We start from the raw sequence: 12,495 nt of genomic DNA, 5'->3' as shown, positions 1-12,495 counted from the left end.
CATTACTTTATAACATGTAAAAACTATTCATTAATTAGGAAAAGACTTTTAATTGTTCCGTTTCAAGCAGTAGGTTTAAATTTAACTGCAGATAATGTTCTAAGTTTCGGTGCCTTTAGCTTGGGACATTGCCACAGGAGCGTATTCGATGCTGTATGCAATTTCATTCGAGAATCAAAGCGTATGTCATAATAATGCCTGCTTAAATATATTTCTGAAGACACTTGTCTAACTTTGAATGAAATTTGCATATTCATTTGATTGTTACCGGGCGAGATAAGCTCGATTGTCTGGTCTACTCAAAATTTCTGTCTTCCACTGTAGTATTACCTCACCTTTTCTCTTCTAGATTCAATCTTCAATTATTTGTTTAGTTTAATATTCCTTTTTAGTTAATTATTATTTTCTATTACATCATTAGTTTTTTCATTAAGGATAAACCTTTTAATATATCTCATATAGGATACTTCTAGATTTCATGGCCAATCCCCCATAGTGGGTATGTGCCAGTGCGAAGGGGCAACAACAACAACAACATGCCGCGGGGAGCGGCATTCAGCGTGGGTCCAACGCTTCCCACGATGAGCCGTCCAGCCGGCGCTCTCTCTGGAGACCTACTCTACACGAACGCCGACAGAGCCGGTATCGACGAACGCTGGTCTCAGCCGTCCTCCTCGCAAAGACGAAAGTTGCTAAGCAAATTCGGATCTTCCCTGTAAGTGAGATGCCGGCGATGCGCGAACCATCTACGCACGTGCCAATGCACTAGAGCGTCCTTTTGCTCAGTGTTAAGCGTGTATATGCTAAGTGCTTAGGAAAGATCGAGAATTGGTTTTGATCACGAAATCGTTCCGGGGATGATAAACAATGCTTGCGCAGTGGGACGGGCACGAGAAAGGGGAAGTGTGTGACGCGTTCTCACCAAGCATTGCTGCATATTAAATGAATCAGGTCGTCCTCTACCTAAAAGGGCGTGAATCCGAAGTTTATGGCCAAGTACTTCAATTAGTTTGCGAAGACAACACATCTCAAGGTGTGTGTCACAAATCGAGAAATTTCTGAAGGGATCACGCAAATCAGACCAAGGCAGCCATTTTGTTTTTAAATAGAAAGTTCAGTTTTGTTACATAATATTTAAGGCATGCATTAAAATAGGAATAAACATGTTTTGAAAGATAATTCAACATGAATCAAACATAATAAACATGTTTTCAAATAGAACGAGCCGCCACTACTTTTCACGCCCGCCGCTACGCTTCGTCCATGCCCCACCAACGACCCACCACTTACGGCGACGATCAAAGAGACTAAGAGAGGCACTTGTTCCCCGCGCACTCAGCCACTGCCCGTGCAGCAGCTGATCGGAGAGTAGCCATACAGCGCCATCCAGAATATTCTCACTCAACTGTAGTTCATATGTACTTCTGTGAAACAGCGCCATCTATTATACTGTTCGGAATATACTGTCCATTACTCCTGACATGGGACAAGGTTAGCCTAAGAGGCCTAAGAGCATAAGAGGAAAACATGGACAATCACATGTCAACGGTGGTGAAAATAGCGGGAAAGTTCACCACGGTCAAGGATATCCTAAGAAGCTTAACAAAAAAGTTACGCCATTGCACACGAAAGAGAACCATGTGTGGATGCGAAGCAGCGCCGGTGGGCGCTAATGCTTACACATGCGGTGGCGCAGGGGAGAAACCTGGGGAGGCGCAAAGCACGCAAGTGATGGACCGGTGTTTCCAACTTGAACATGCCAATCGCTGCTATTAGGCAATGAGAGACAGAAAACTCCGATTAGACTTTTAGCTTGGTAGATCCACCTTAATCCACCTTATTATTTAGGGACAGCTTACTTCTCTCCCATAGATGAGTACTGTTGGGACTCCGGGTGCTGTCGGTCTCGTTTTCGGTAGCTGGCCCCGTCGCAGAATCCATCGTCCAACAATTCAGCGAGAAGAAGCGCCCGAACGAACGACAGAGATTTATTTACATGTGGAGAAGTGGTCAACTGATCCAAAGAGAGAAGAGTGAGTGTGATACAAAACGTCTTCGGCATTTTATAGCGCCACGTTGTTGACACTGGGCGCCTTGTCCGCATCGTCAGCCAATACGGTGTCCCCGGTACCTCGGCCACGAGGGAGGGGGAAACACCTCTCACAACACATGGAATGGCACAACCTAACACGGGGTCCATATATGGTCACGGCGCCCTAAAATGTTACCAAACATGGTCACGAACGCACAGCAGGGTCCGGAGTTCTCCCGGTGAGAGGAGGAGCCTGAATGAGGAGGTGGGGGGGGGGACGACCCCGTCGGTCAAGAACCGGTTCTCCCCCAAACTCTCCTTGCTTGGTTCCCTAGGGCCGGTCGTAACAGTCTCTCGCGCGGGGGGGGGGGGGGGTGAAGATCTCGATGGGCTGAGGTTTGCAGCCACTGTCCGGAGAGATCAGCGCCGGCAGTCGGTTTGGTGACGACCATCTTTGATGAAGTAGAGGGCAACACCTGCTTCATTGTGGGCTCAATAGACATCACATACGCACATGAAAACACAACTACTCAGCTGGTGAGCGCCGGACAATTCCGCCAAACTCCACCAGGCAATTTTCCCCTTTAACTGATATTAAAGGAAATGCACAATTTATTCAAAATGTTACTCACACTTAAAGGTGACACAAAACAACAACACTGGAAGCACACCGAACCCGAAACCCTGGATAGCCGTGTGTTCAACGTTTTCAAACAAGTACACCTAAAAGAGTAAAAAAAACAATCACTAGCTCTTGTCTAGGTCAGGAAAAGAAAATGCCAGAGTTCTCGAGACATCCTCTCGCGTCAGGGGCATCGACTTAAACCATCAGCGTTGCCATTGAGTACACCCTTTTTGTAGCGTATTTCAAACGTATATTGTTGCAAAACGAGGCTCCAACGCAGCAGGCGGCCGTTCTTAGAGGACATGGTCTGTAGCCAGGTGAGAGGACAGTGGTCCACTTCCACAATGAACTTGCCTCCGGCAATATAACAAGCCAGTTTCTGGACTGCCCAAACCAAGCACGGACATTCTTTTTCGCTAGCGCTGTAAACCTGCTCGCGAAGGGTGAGTTTCCGGCTAACATAGAGGACGGGATGCTCTTGATCCCCCTCATCCCTTTGACTAAGAACTGCGCCCATGCCTCTATCACTAGCGTCGCATTGGACTATGAAAGGCCTCGAGTAGTCCGGTGAACTAAGCAAAGGTTGGCTCGACAAGGCCGCTTTCAAAACGTGGAAAGCCTTTTCTTTCTCCTCATCCCAGTCGACCATTTGGGGCTCGGTCTTGCGCAACGCGTCAGTAAGAGTGCTGGCAATGTCGGAATATCTAGGGATGTACTTACGATAGTAACCAGCTATTCCAAGAAAAGCCCGAATATCGGTTTTCGTTCGGGGCTGGGGAAAGTCTCGGATAGCTGCCACTTTCATTTCAGAGGGATGGCGATGCCCTCGACCGATAACATCCCCGAGATAGAGTACCTCTGCTTGTGCTAGCTGACACTTGGGCGCCTTTACCGTTAAACCTGCTTCGCGTAGGCGTGTCAGTACTGCTCTCAAATGCGTCAAGTGTTCTGGCCAGGACGAGGAAAACACGGCGACGTCGTCCAAGTAAGGCAATACGAAGTCCTCTTGACCCCGCAAAACCCTATCCATTAAGTTTGAAAAACAGTAAGGCGTGTTCTTTAGGCCGAAACTCAACACTTTAGGCCGGAATGTCCCCAATGGTGAAATAAATGCAGCATACCGGCTCGCCCTCTCGGTGAGCGGCACCTGTCAGTAACCTCTCACTAGGTCTAGCGTTGAGATAAATTGCGCGCTGCTTACCCTCTCGACGCGTTCCTCAATGTGGGGAATTGGGTATGTCTAATCCTTGGTGATGAGGTTTAACTTACGATAGTCTACGCAAGGACGCGGATCTTTGCCGAGTACCTCCACAAGAATTAACGGGGAAGTGTAATCACTTTCACACGGCTCAATCACACCCAATTCCAGCAACCTGTTACCTCTGCTTTTATTAGCTCAAGCCGGCGTGGTGACACCCGATACGTCTTAGATCTTACCGGTTCCGACGAGGTAAGCTCTATGTCATGAGTGAGGACGGATGTCCGGCCTGGCTCGCTTACAAATCTGTCCTGAAACTCGGTCAAAAGACCACGCAATTCCTGCTTCTGCTTCGTTGTTAGTTGTGACTTTGATACTAAATCCTCAACTCTTTTCTCGATCGGGACTTCATCCGATTCGGGAGCTAATTCAGGGATTTCTGCCGGAACCTCTTCCGGAACATTTAAAGTCATGTTCACGATGGCTTCCCTCTCTTTGTAGGGTTTGAGTAAGTTGCTATGATACACCTGGTGTGCCTTACGACTTCTTGGTAATTTTACCACATAGTTGGTGTCAGACAATTTTCGAGTAATTTCGGCCGGACTGACCCATTGCACTTCAAGCTTATTCTTTTGGGAGGGCCTCAACAACATGACCCTGTCTCCTACAGCAAAGTGTCGTGCTTTAGCTGTCCGATCGTAGTAAAGCTTAGCCTTCTGCTGTGCTTTGGTCATCGCATTCTCGGTCAGTTGTTGGGCTCTTGTTAGACGATCCAATAAGGTGAGGACATATTCCACTACTACAGAGGATCATCACCCTGACCTTCCCACGACTCTCTCAGCATACGAAGAGGAGACCGCAGTCTGCGGCCGTAAACAAGTTCCGCTGGCGTAAACCCTGTTGTCTCATGTGGTGCAGTTCTTAGTGCAAACATTGTTGCAGGTGAGCACATTTCCCAGTCAGTTTTTCGTTCAAAACAGAAAGCTCTTAACACTCGCTTCATCACGGAGTGAAGCTTTTCTATCGAGTTCGACTGTGGATGGTAGACTGAACTATGCAATAATTTCACGCCACACCGCTCTAGAAAGGTTGTCGTAAAGACACTCGTGAAAATGGTGCCCTGGTCTGATTGTATCTCGGCAGGAAAGCCTACCCGGGCAAACACGGACAGAAGTGCGTTCACTACTTCCACGGAACTTAGCTCTTTTAGCGGAACCACCTCTGGAAATTTAGTAGCTGGGCAGATTAAGGTCAAGATGTGACGGTAGCCTGAAGTTGTCTTGGGCAAAGGACCTACTGTGTCAATTACCAACCGACGAAAGGGCTCCGTGATTACGGGTACCAGCTTCATTGGAAATTTCGCCTTATCTCCCGGCTTACCCACTCGCTGACACACATCGCAAGATTTTACAAACCTCTCTACATCTTTAAAGCATCCAGGCCAGTAGTATTCCTGTAAAAGACGATTTTCCGTCTTCTTTACGCCTAAGTGGCCTGACCATGATTCTCCATGCACCAAACTAAGCAAATCCTGACGATACGCCTGAGGTACGACTACCTGGTCAAACTCTACTCCTCGCCTATCTAGATATTTTCGATAGAGTATGCCGCTTCTCTCTTGGAATCTCACATTTCGTTTGGGGATTCCCTCTTTCGAACTGTCCTTGAATTGCGTAAGCATCGGGTCCCCCTTTTGTTCGGTTATTAATGAAGCGGGGCTCACCTGCAGCAGCCGACTGAAATTATCCGAAGTTGGCATGACACACAACTCTTTTGTAGTTCCTAGTACCTGGAATGTGTCACCCTCTGTGCTATCCTCTGTACTACCAGGAAGCGGCTGGGGAGCAACGGCATTTTCTTTTTGCTCGGTCAACGAGGCGTAATTGACCCCTTCCAATTCGGGAGGAGGTTCAACGTCGCCTTTAGGAATGGTTGCCTCCGCGACTACGGCTTCTGCAGCCTGTTCTCGCACAAGACGATTTGTTACCGTGGTGTCCAACTCGCAACCAGGCCCGTTGTCGATTTGAGGCTTGTTTGCCTCAGTGAATGTTGCTCTCGCAGCCAGCGCACGCGCCTTCGATCTATTCAGTGCCTGCACTATGCCTTCTCCCAACGTTAGACCTTTCTCCTTCAGCATTTCATCTGACTTATTTGAAAATAAGTAAGGATACTGAGGGGGTAGATATGGCGATACCGCGGCTTCCGTTTCGAACGTTCCGAATGCGCCTTTAAGGACAACTTTAGTTACGGGAAGGCACTGACTGTTTGCTTCTACGGCTTGTCTAATCCAGGCACAGTCTCTTGAATACTGTCCGGACTGAACAAAGGACGGATGAACTACGTCCATAGTGACTGCGGAGTCTCTAAGAACCCGACACTGCTTGCCGTTCACGGTAAGGTCGTACATATAGGGCTCTAACAACTTCATGTTCTCGTCGGCTTCATTTATAGATAAAAAGGCCACCTTTTCTTTCAGGCAATGTTTCGCGAAGTGCCCTGTTTCATGGCAATTGAAACAAGCCGCCGGTTTTTTTGCCTCAAATTTCCTTTTGCTTGCCTCTGCCGACGCCTCATGGTTAGATGCCTTGTTTTCCTCACCCTTTTGTGCGAGACTTGTCGGTTCTTTTCTAAACGGCGCCTTATTCGGTCGTAGGAATTTTTCCCCTTTTGGCTCGCTGCTTGCCCCGAGGGCGCGGCGCGTAACGAATTCTTCAGCGAGCTCTGCGGCTTTTGTTACGGTGTTCACGTCTGGTCTATCCTGCACCCAGAACCTCACCTTTTCTGGTAACTTTTGATAGAATTGTTCCAGACCGATACACTCGAGCACCTTGTCATGATTCCCATACGCCTTTGCCTCTTTCAGCCACTCCCCCATGTTGGCCATTAACTTGTAAGCAAACTCCGGGTATGAATCATTGCTCTCTTTTACGGCGTTGCGAAATTTTTGTCTGAAACCTTCCGCTGACAACCTGTATTTCTTGAGAAGGCTCGATTTTACCTCACTGTACTCGTCAGCCTCCTCTTTCGTGAGGCGCGCGATTACTTCTTCTGAGGCCTCCCCCGGAAGTAGGGACAACAAGCGTTGAGACCATGTATCCTGGCTGAAACCTTGCCTTTCACAAGTTCTCTCAAAGTTGACGAGGAACAGCCCAATGTCCTCCCCTAGCTTGTACGATCTCATTAGGTCCGTCATTTTGAACCTGACCCGCTCTGCTGTACCGGATGCTTCGCTGCCTCCTGCTCTACTATTATGACTAATCTCTAGCTCGAGGCGCTTCATTTCAAGCTCGTGCTTTCGCATCTTATCTGCCTCGGCTTCTACCGCTTTCCTTTCGGCCTCCGCCGCCTTTCTTTCGGCCTCTGCCGCTTGCCTTTCGGCCTCCGCCGCCTTTCCTTCGGCCTCGGCCGCTTGTCTCTCCTGAATCTCCTCGACACATTCTGACAGCTCGTCATCCTCCGCCCCCAATGCGAGAATCGCCTCTATCAGCTCTGGCTTTCTTTCAGAGTCCGACACCTCCAGATTCAACTCCCTTGCAAGTAGCAACAACATCGACTTTCGCAGGGATTTCAGATTCATGGCTGCCTTCAGTAGCGCTGTCTCTGTTCCACAAAGATTCCTGTCCTGCAACTAATTAACCTTGACGGCAACTACAGCTCTAGGTTCCTGCCTTGCCTCAAGTTTTCCGTTAACTTAGTCTACAAATAAAGCTTCAAAAAGCTCTTATACGGAATCCTGCCCTGCCACTGTTAACCTTGACGCCACTGACAGAAAGAGCTTAACCAAGCTATCACACAATTTCTGCCTGACGCAAGTTACCTGTTAACCCAATGACCAAGACAGCCCCTCTCTACCAGCTTTTACTTAACACATAGAGTAAATGCCTGGTAAAATTTAACAGAGAAAGCCGGCACTCACCCAGGTAGCAGTCATGTCTCCGGCGTCGTGCCTCTCAGAAGTGCCGTTCGATTCCCTTTGGAAGTTGATGAGCTCGTGTCATCCTTCTCCTGTCGTCCCGTTGTTGAACTTCGGGCTCACTCCGTCCAGTGGTCGCTTTCGGGGTTATCGGCATCCCGCCGCTGCCATCCAGTTGTTGGGACTCCGGGTCCTGTCGGTCTCGTTTTCGGTAGCTGGCCCCGTCGCAGGATCCATCGTCCAACAATTCAGCGAGAAGAAGCGCCCGAACGAACGACAGAGATTTATTTACATGTGGAGAAGTGGTCAACTGATCCAAAGAGAGAAGAGTGAGTGTGATACAAAACGTCTTCGGCATTTTATAGCGCCACGTTGTTGACACTGGGCGCCTTGTCCGCATCGTCAGCCAATACGGTGTCCCCGGCACCTCGGCCACGAGGGAGGGGGAAACACCTCTCACAACACATGGAGTGGCACAACCTAACACGGAGTCCATATATGGTCACGGCGCCCTAAAATGTTACCAAACATGGTCACGAACGCACAGCAGAGTCCGGAGTTCTCCCGGTGAGAGGAGGAGCCTGAATGGGGAGGTGGGGGGGGGACGACCCCGTCGGTCAAGAACCGGTTCTCCCCCAAACTCTCCTTGCTTGGTTCCCTAGGGCCAGTCGTAACAGTACCAAGTACTCAAAATCGTTAAATGTTTTTTTTTTCTAAACAGACATAGAGACCCACAGTTCGCTTTTAGTTAACATGCACGCTGAAAATATTTATTGTTCAACAACACACGGGAGCAATCTCTCACTGGCACTACCCTAGAGTTCAAGATTCAGCGCCTATATATGGGGCGGTGAATGAACGGTTTTGCAGTGCGAGCAGTCAGTTTTTTAAATCAAGAAACTCGCTAGCAGGCACAGTCTGCGTCGGCGTTGCGAGGTGAGAGCGGGCGACACCCTCTACTGGATGGGGTGGGAGGGCACCGGAGAGGAGAGAGGGGAAGCAAATGCACATGCTCAGTGAGGGTGGGTGGACTCCGCAGGACTAGGAGACAGAACCGCCAGCATAACATGCTGTTTTTCTTTCTTTCTCTAAGAAAATTCTGTCTCTAAGAAAAAGAGGTGCGAGTGCTTCTTTCCGTGAGCCTTAAGAGAAAAAAGTCTCATGAGTATCCTATTAGACATGCGCGGCTCCTCTCAAGTAAATACAAGATATCATGGTAGGGTCCCATCGGCGAGTTTAACTAACCCGTTAATGCATGCGGAGCCAATGACTGACGTCCAGGTCAGGCTAGGCAGAGGGATGACCCGGGAATATGGACGAGAGGCACCGTGACGTACGTTGGAGCTGGCGCCGCAGAAGGATGCGGAGACGGGTTGTTGGGTGAAGACATGGCCGGAAGATGGAGCTAAGTGGCGAGGATGGAGGACACTCCACCTCCGCCAAAAAGGCTGCGAGCTTGTATGCAAGCCTGCTAGCTTGCATGAAGACAAAACCAAAATTATCATTCTTTACGGCAACAAATTCACAATACCCAATTATATCAAAGACGTGAGGCTCCTCGCTTACAAAGATGATTGCGCAAAGGTCGCAATGATAATTGTCATAATCCGCTATGCTGATTGGCAGTCTGGCTGTGAGTTTAAGTCGTAATTCACGTCAGTTCCCCGAACTGCACTTTATACACTTGTCCCACACATGACGCAGAGGCCGCAAGCACCACCGCAAGCACACGCACCCCGCTGGCGACCACTCCCCGGGTACGACGGAGCCCGCGTCGCCAGGCGTGGACTATCTGGACTACGAACAGGACTTGCCCATCGTGAGTGCATACGCACCGGTTAAAAGGACACGGTTACGTTAGCAGGGCTAGTCACCTTTAGTGTCTTCTTTTTCCTACTGAAGCACTTAATATAACTACACGGATGGTGCAAAACCCGGATGTGACACCGTGCATTCGCCGTCGATGTGATTCTTTGCGCTACTGTGTGAGATATTTATTACTACCAACATATCACCCTGCCATTTTGAGTCCCTCAATTAAATATGGGAGCCAGAACTATACGATTATGAGGGAGGCCGTTGTCGAGGGCTTCGGAAATATCGACCATCCAGTGTCGTTTAATGTGTACTGACATCTTACAGTACAATGGCTTCAACCATTTCACCTCCATGACAACAGGACCATCATGGCCGGGATCGAACCCCGACCTTCTGGTCAGCAACAGAGCACCGAACCGCTACGTGCACCACCACGCCGAACGGTATTTTGAGTCGGCCCTTCAACGGTTTACAGATCGAGATTAGCTGAAAAATCATTGTATCTCGTGCCATATCACACGGATAGAAAGGGATGCGGAACGCAGCCGAAGAAGGCAGAGGGTCAAATGAATGATGGAGTTATGAAAGTCAAAGGCATAATTGGAAGTATATCATTGGAATGACGTGACAACTGGATATTATCAATAAGAGGTATTCGTCCTACAGTGAAGACGAAATAGCTCAGCGAACATTGTGACGGCAGCATTCATTAGAGCAGTTTCATGCGTCATTGAAAACTCATTCTCCCATGTCACGTGTATCCAGTATAGCTCTCAATTTGAACCACAACCATCGAATTCGTATAGCTGTAGCTCTAAAGCAAAAGTTGTGATTATTCGGACAACTGGTACTATGTGCTCACCCGGAAGCGTTTGGAAAAGGATGAGTGCCGATAACGAACCCACTTATCCGCAAAACGCCAAGGAAATTGCAATGACAAATACGCCCTGACTCTATTACTCTCTCTATTGCACGCGCCTTCTTCAAGTGCAATGCAATAATCACAAAACGAAGAGGAACGTGAGCAGGACGGACGCTAGTCCTGCTTACGGGTCTCGTTCCTGTATTGATCGTCGCTTTGCACTCATTATGCAACGAGTTCAATTACGGCCAGTTAGCCAAAATTCCCTCTTTGAATGGCCTATTGTACGCCGGTGTTTCACGATATATGTCGCAGCAGGCGCGCGTCGAGAAGCCGCTGTGCGAGGTGTGCCACTCGCATGGACACCACCCGCCCCACCCGAAGACGCTGCTCGAGGACATGCTGAAGTGCCGCATCTGCGGCAACAGCTACCACCTGCGCTGCCTGCGAGCCGCCGGGCTGCCGAACCAGCCGCGAGGGGCGCTGCTAGACCACCACTCCTGGTCCTGCATGAAATGTGTGAGTGTGCCTTTGACGCTGTCCCACGGCTACAGCCCACGGCTCACAGGATTGCGCTATCCTTCCGACGACGATTGCAACGACACAAGTATCCTAATACACCAGTGTTCGGGTAACGTTCCCAAGTCCAACTATATATGCCACTACAGCCGCCGAAATTTACACCTCCTAGAACTAAAACAGGTGTCTCGAACTCACATCAGCTCCTGGGCTGCAGTAACGAACATCAGTTTTGCAAAGAGCCAGAACTGTTAGAAGATTGGCAACAAGGATGGGGGAGGGGGGAGGCAGTAGGAGAGTGAACAAACATCAGATAACAATGTCCGTTCACAAATCTCATCTGTGGGTCGTTTCTGATGGGGATTGGCCGTCAGGATTGAAAACCATATCTGTACCGATATCCTCAATAACTTGGACGTCGGTCTTAAGTATACACTGTTCTACGGTTGTGTTCCAACACAAGGTGACTGCAAAGGATGCTTCGCGGAAAAACAGACGCTTAACTGTGTATTTTCCCTGAATGAAGTGTTCTTAACCACGATAGTTGAGTAAATAATGCGAGCACCATTTAGGAATGTCGCAAACACAATGTCATAAAAAAATATCGGACAAGGGCTCTCGTGAGGATACCGCGGGCTGCGTGCTTGAGACCCTGTCCAAAACACTTCGCTTTAAAAGTCGCAGTACCGTTTACGTTCGCCTCAGACGACTCAAAGACAAAAGCGATCCTCTCCTTATCAGGATTGTATATTTCTAAGCCACGGTAACACCCCCCCCCCTCTCCCTTGCCACCAGAACACTTTCTGTACCTATGGGTTTGCACTGCTTCCGGGACCGGCCAAATTTTGACCAAGTTATGAAGGTGTTTCGTGACGTCATTATATGACGCTATTATCATGTCTTCTATTGTGGTGATGTTTCACTGACAGCATGTTACAATGACCTCACGTGGATTTCAGTGCGCCGACGACACACACAAGCTCACGTTTTTTCGCGATGTATCTTCAGGTCCCACAATATCACGAGAATTTCTTGACCCACGAGAAATACAAAGCTTTCACCTTCACATTTTCTAGTTCAACAAAACAGCGAGTGTGCGACGTAACCTACGCATGCGTTGACGCAATTCCACCAATATATTTGTAGAAGTGAAGGTAATGGTTGAATATATATTGCGCTCTTCCACAAAGAGATTTGCGTGTTTCAGCGATCACTTTCAAGCGACATTGTAAGTGCGAACTTAACATGGTTAATGTACCTTTTGTAACGTAAACTACAGACGGGCTAATTTGTACAACCTCTGGGGTTATTGATAGGGTTTACAGACCGGTTCGCTAAAGGCAACTGATTATGTCACAATATACCACGCAGATCACAGTTCCGTCGGCAGCAATATTCCACTCTCTCAGTGTAGGAACATGCAGGGAATCGTTCCATCAACCATTCCCAACATTTCGAAATACACAGTGTGCGCGGGATGTGGACAGCAAATGATCATTTCGGAGAAAATGTTTTCCAAACAAAGACG

At 48.6% G+C, this 12,495-nt stretch overlaps 1 protein-coding gene across 1 annotated transcript in view; it reads left to right on the top strand.

Moving 5' to 3' along the window:
* The first annotated feature begins 536 nt into the window (after positions 1-536).
* LOC142774288 (PHD finger protein 24-like) overlaps positions 537-12,495 on the top strand; it is a 44,484-nt gene continuing 32,525 nt past the window's right edge. Inside the window, exons 1-3 of the mRNA XM_075874683.1 lie at positions 537-715; positions 9,473-9,587; positions 10,767-10,967. Of these exons, the coding sequence (XP_075730798.1) occupies positions 537-715; positions 9,473-9,587; positions 10,767-10,967 (495 nt within the window). The remainder of the gene's footprint in view (positions 716-9,472; positions 9,588-10,766; positions 10,968-12,495) is intronic.

This window comes from Rhipicephalus microplus, chromosome 10 (assembly GCF_043290135.1).
Source record: "Rhipicephalus microplus isolate Deutch F79 chromosome 10, USDA_Rmic, whole genome shotgun sequence".
NCBI lineage: Eukaryota > Metazoa > Arthropoda > Arachnida > Ixodida > Ixodidae > Rhipicephalus > Rhipicephalus microplus.
The sequence above is the reverse complement of the archived record's forward strand: the minus strand, read 5'-3'. Positions and strand labels throughout refer to the sequence as shown.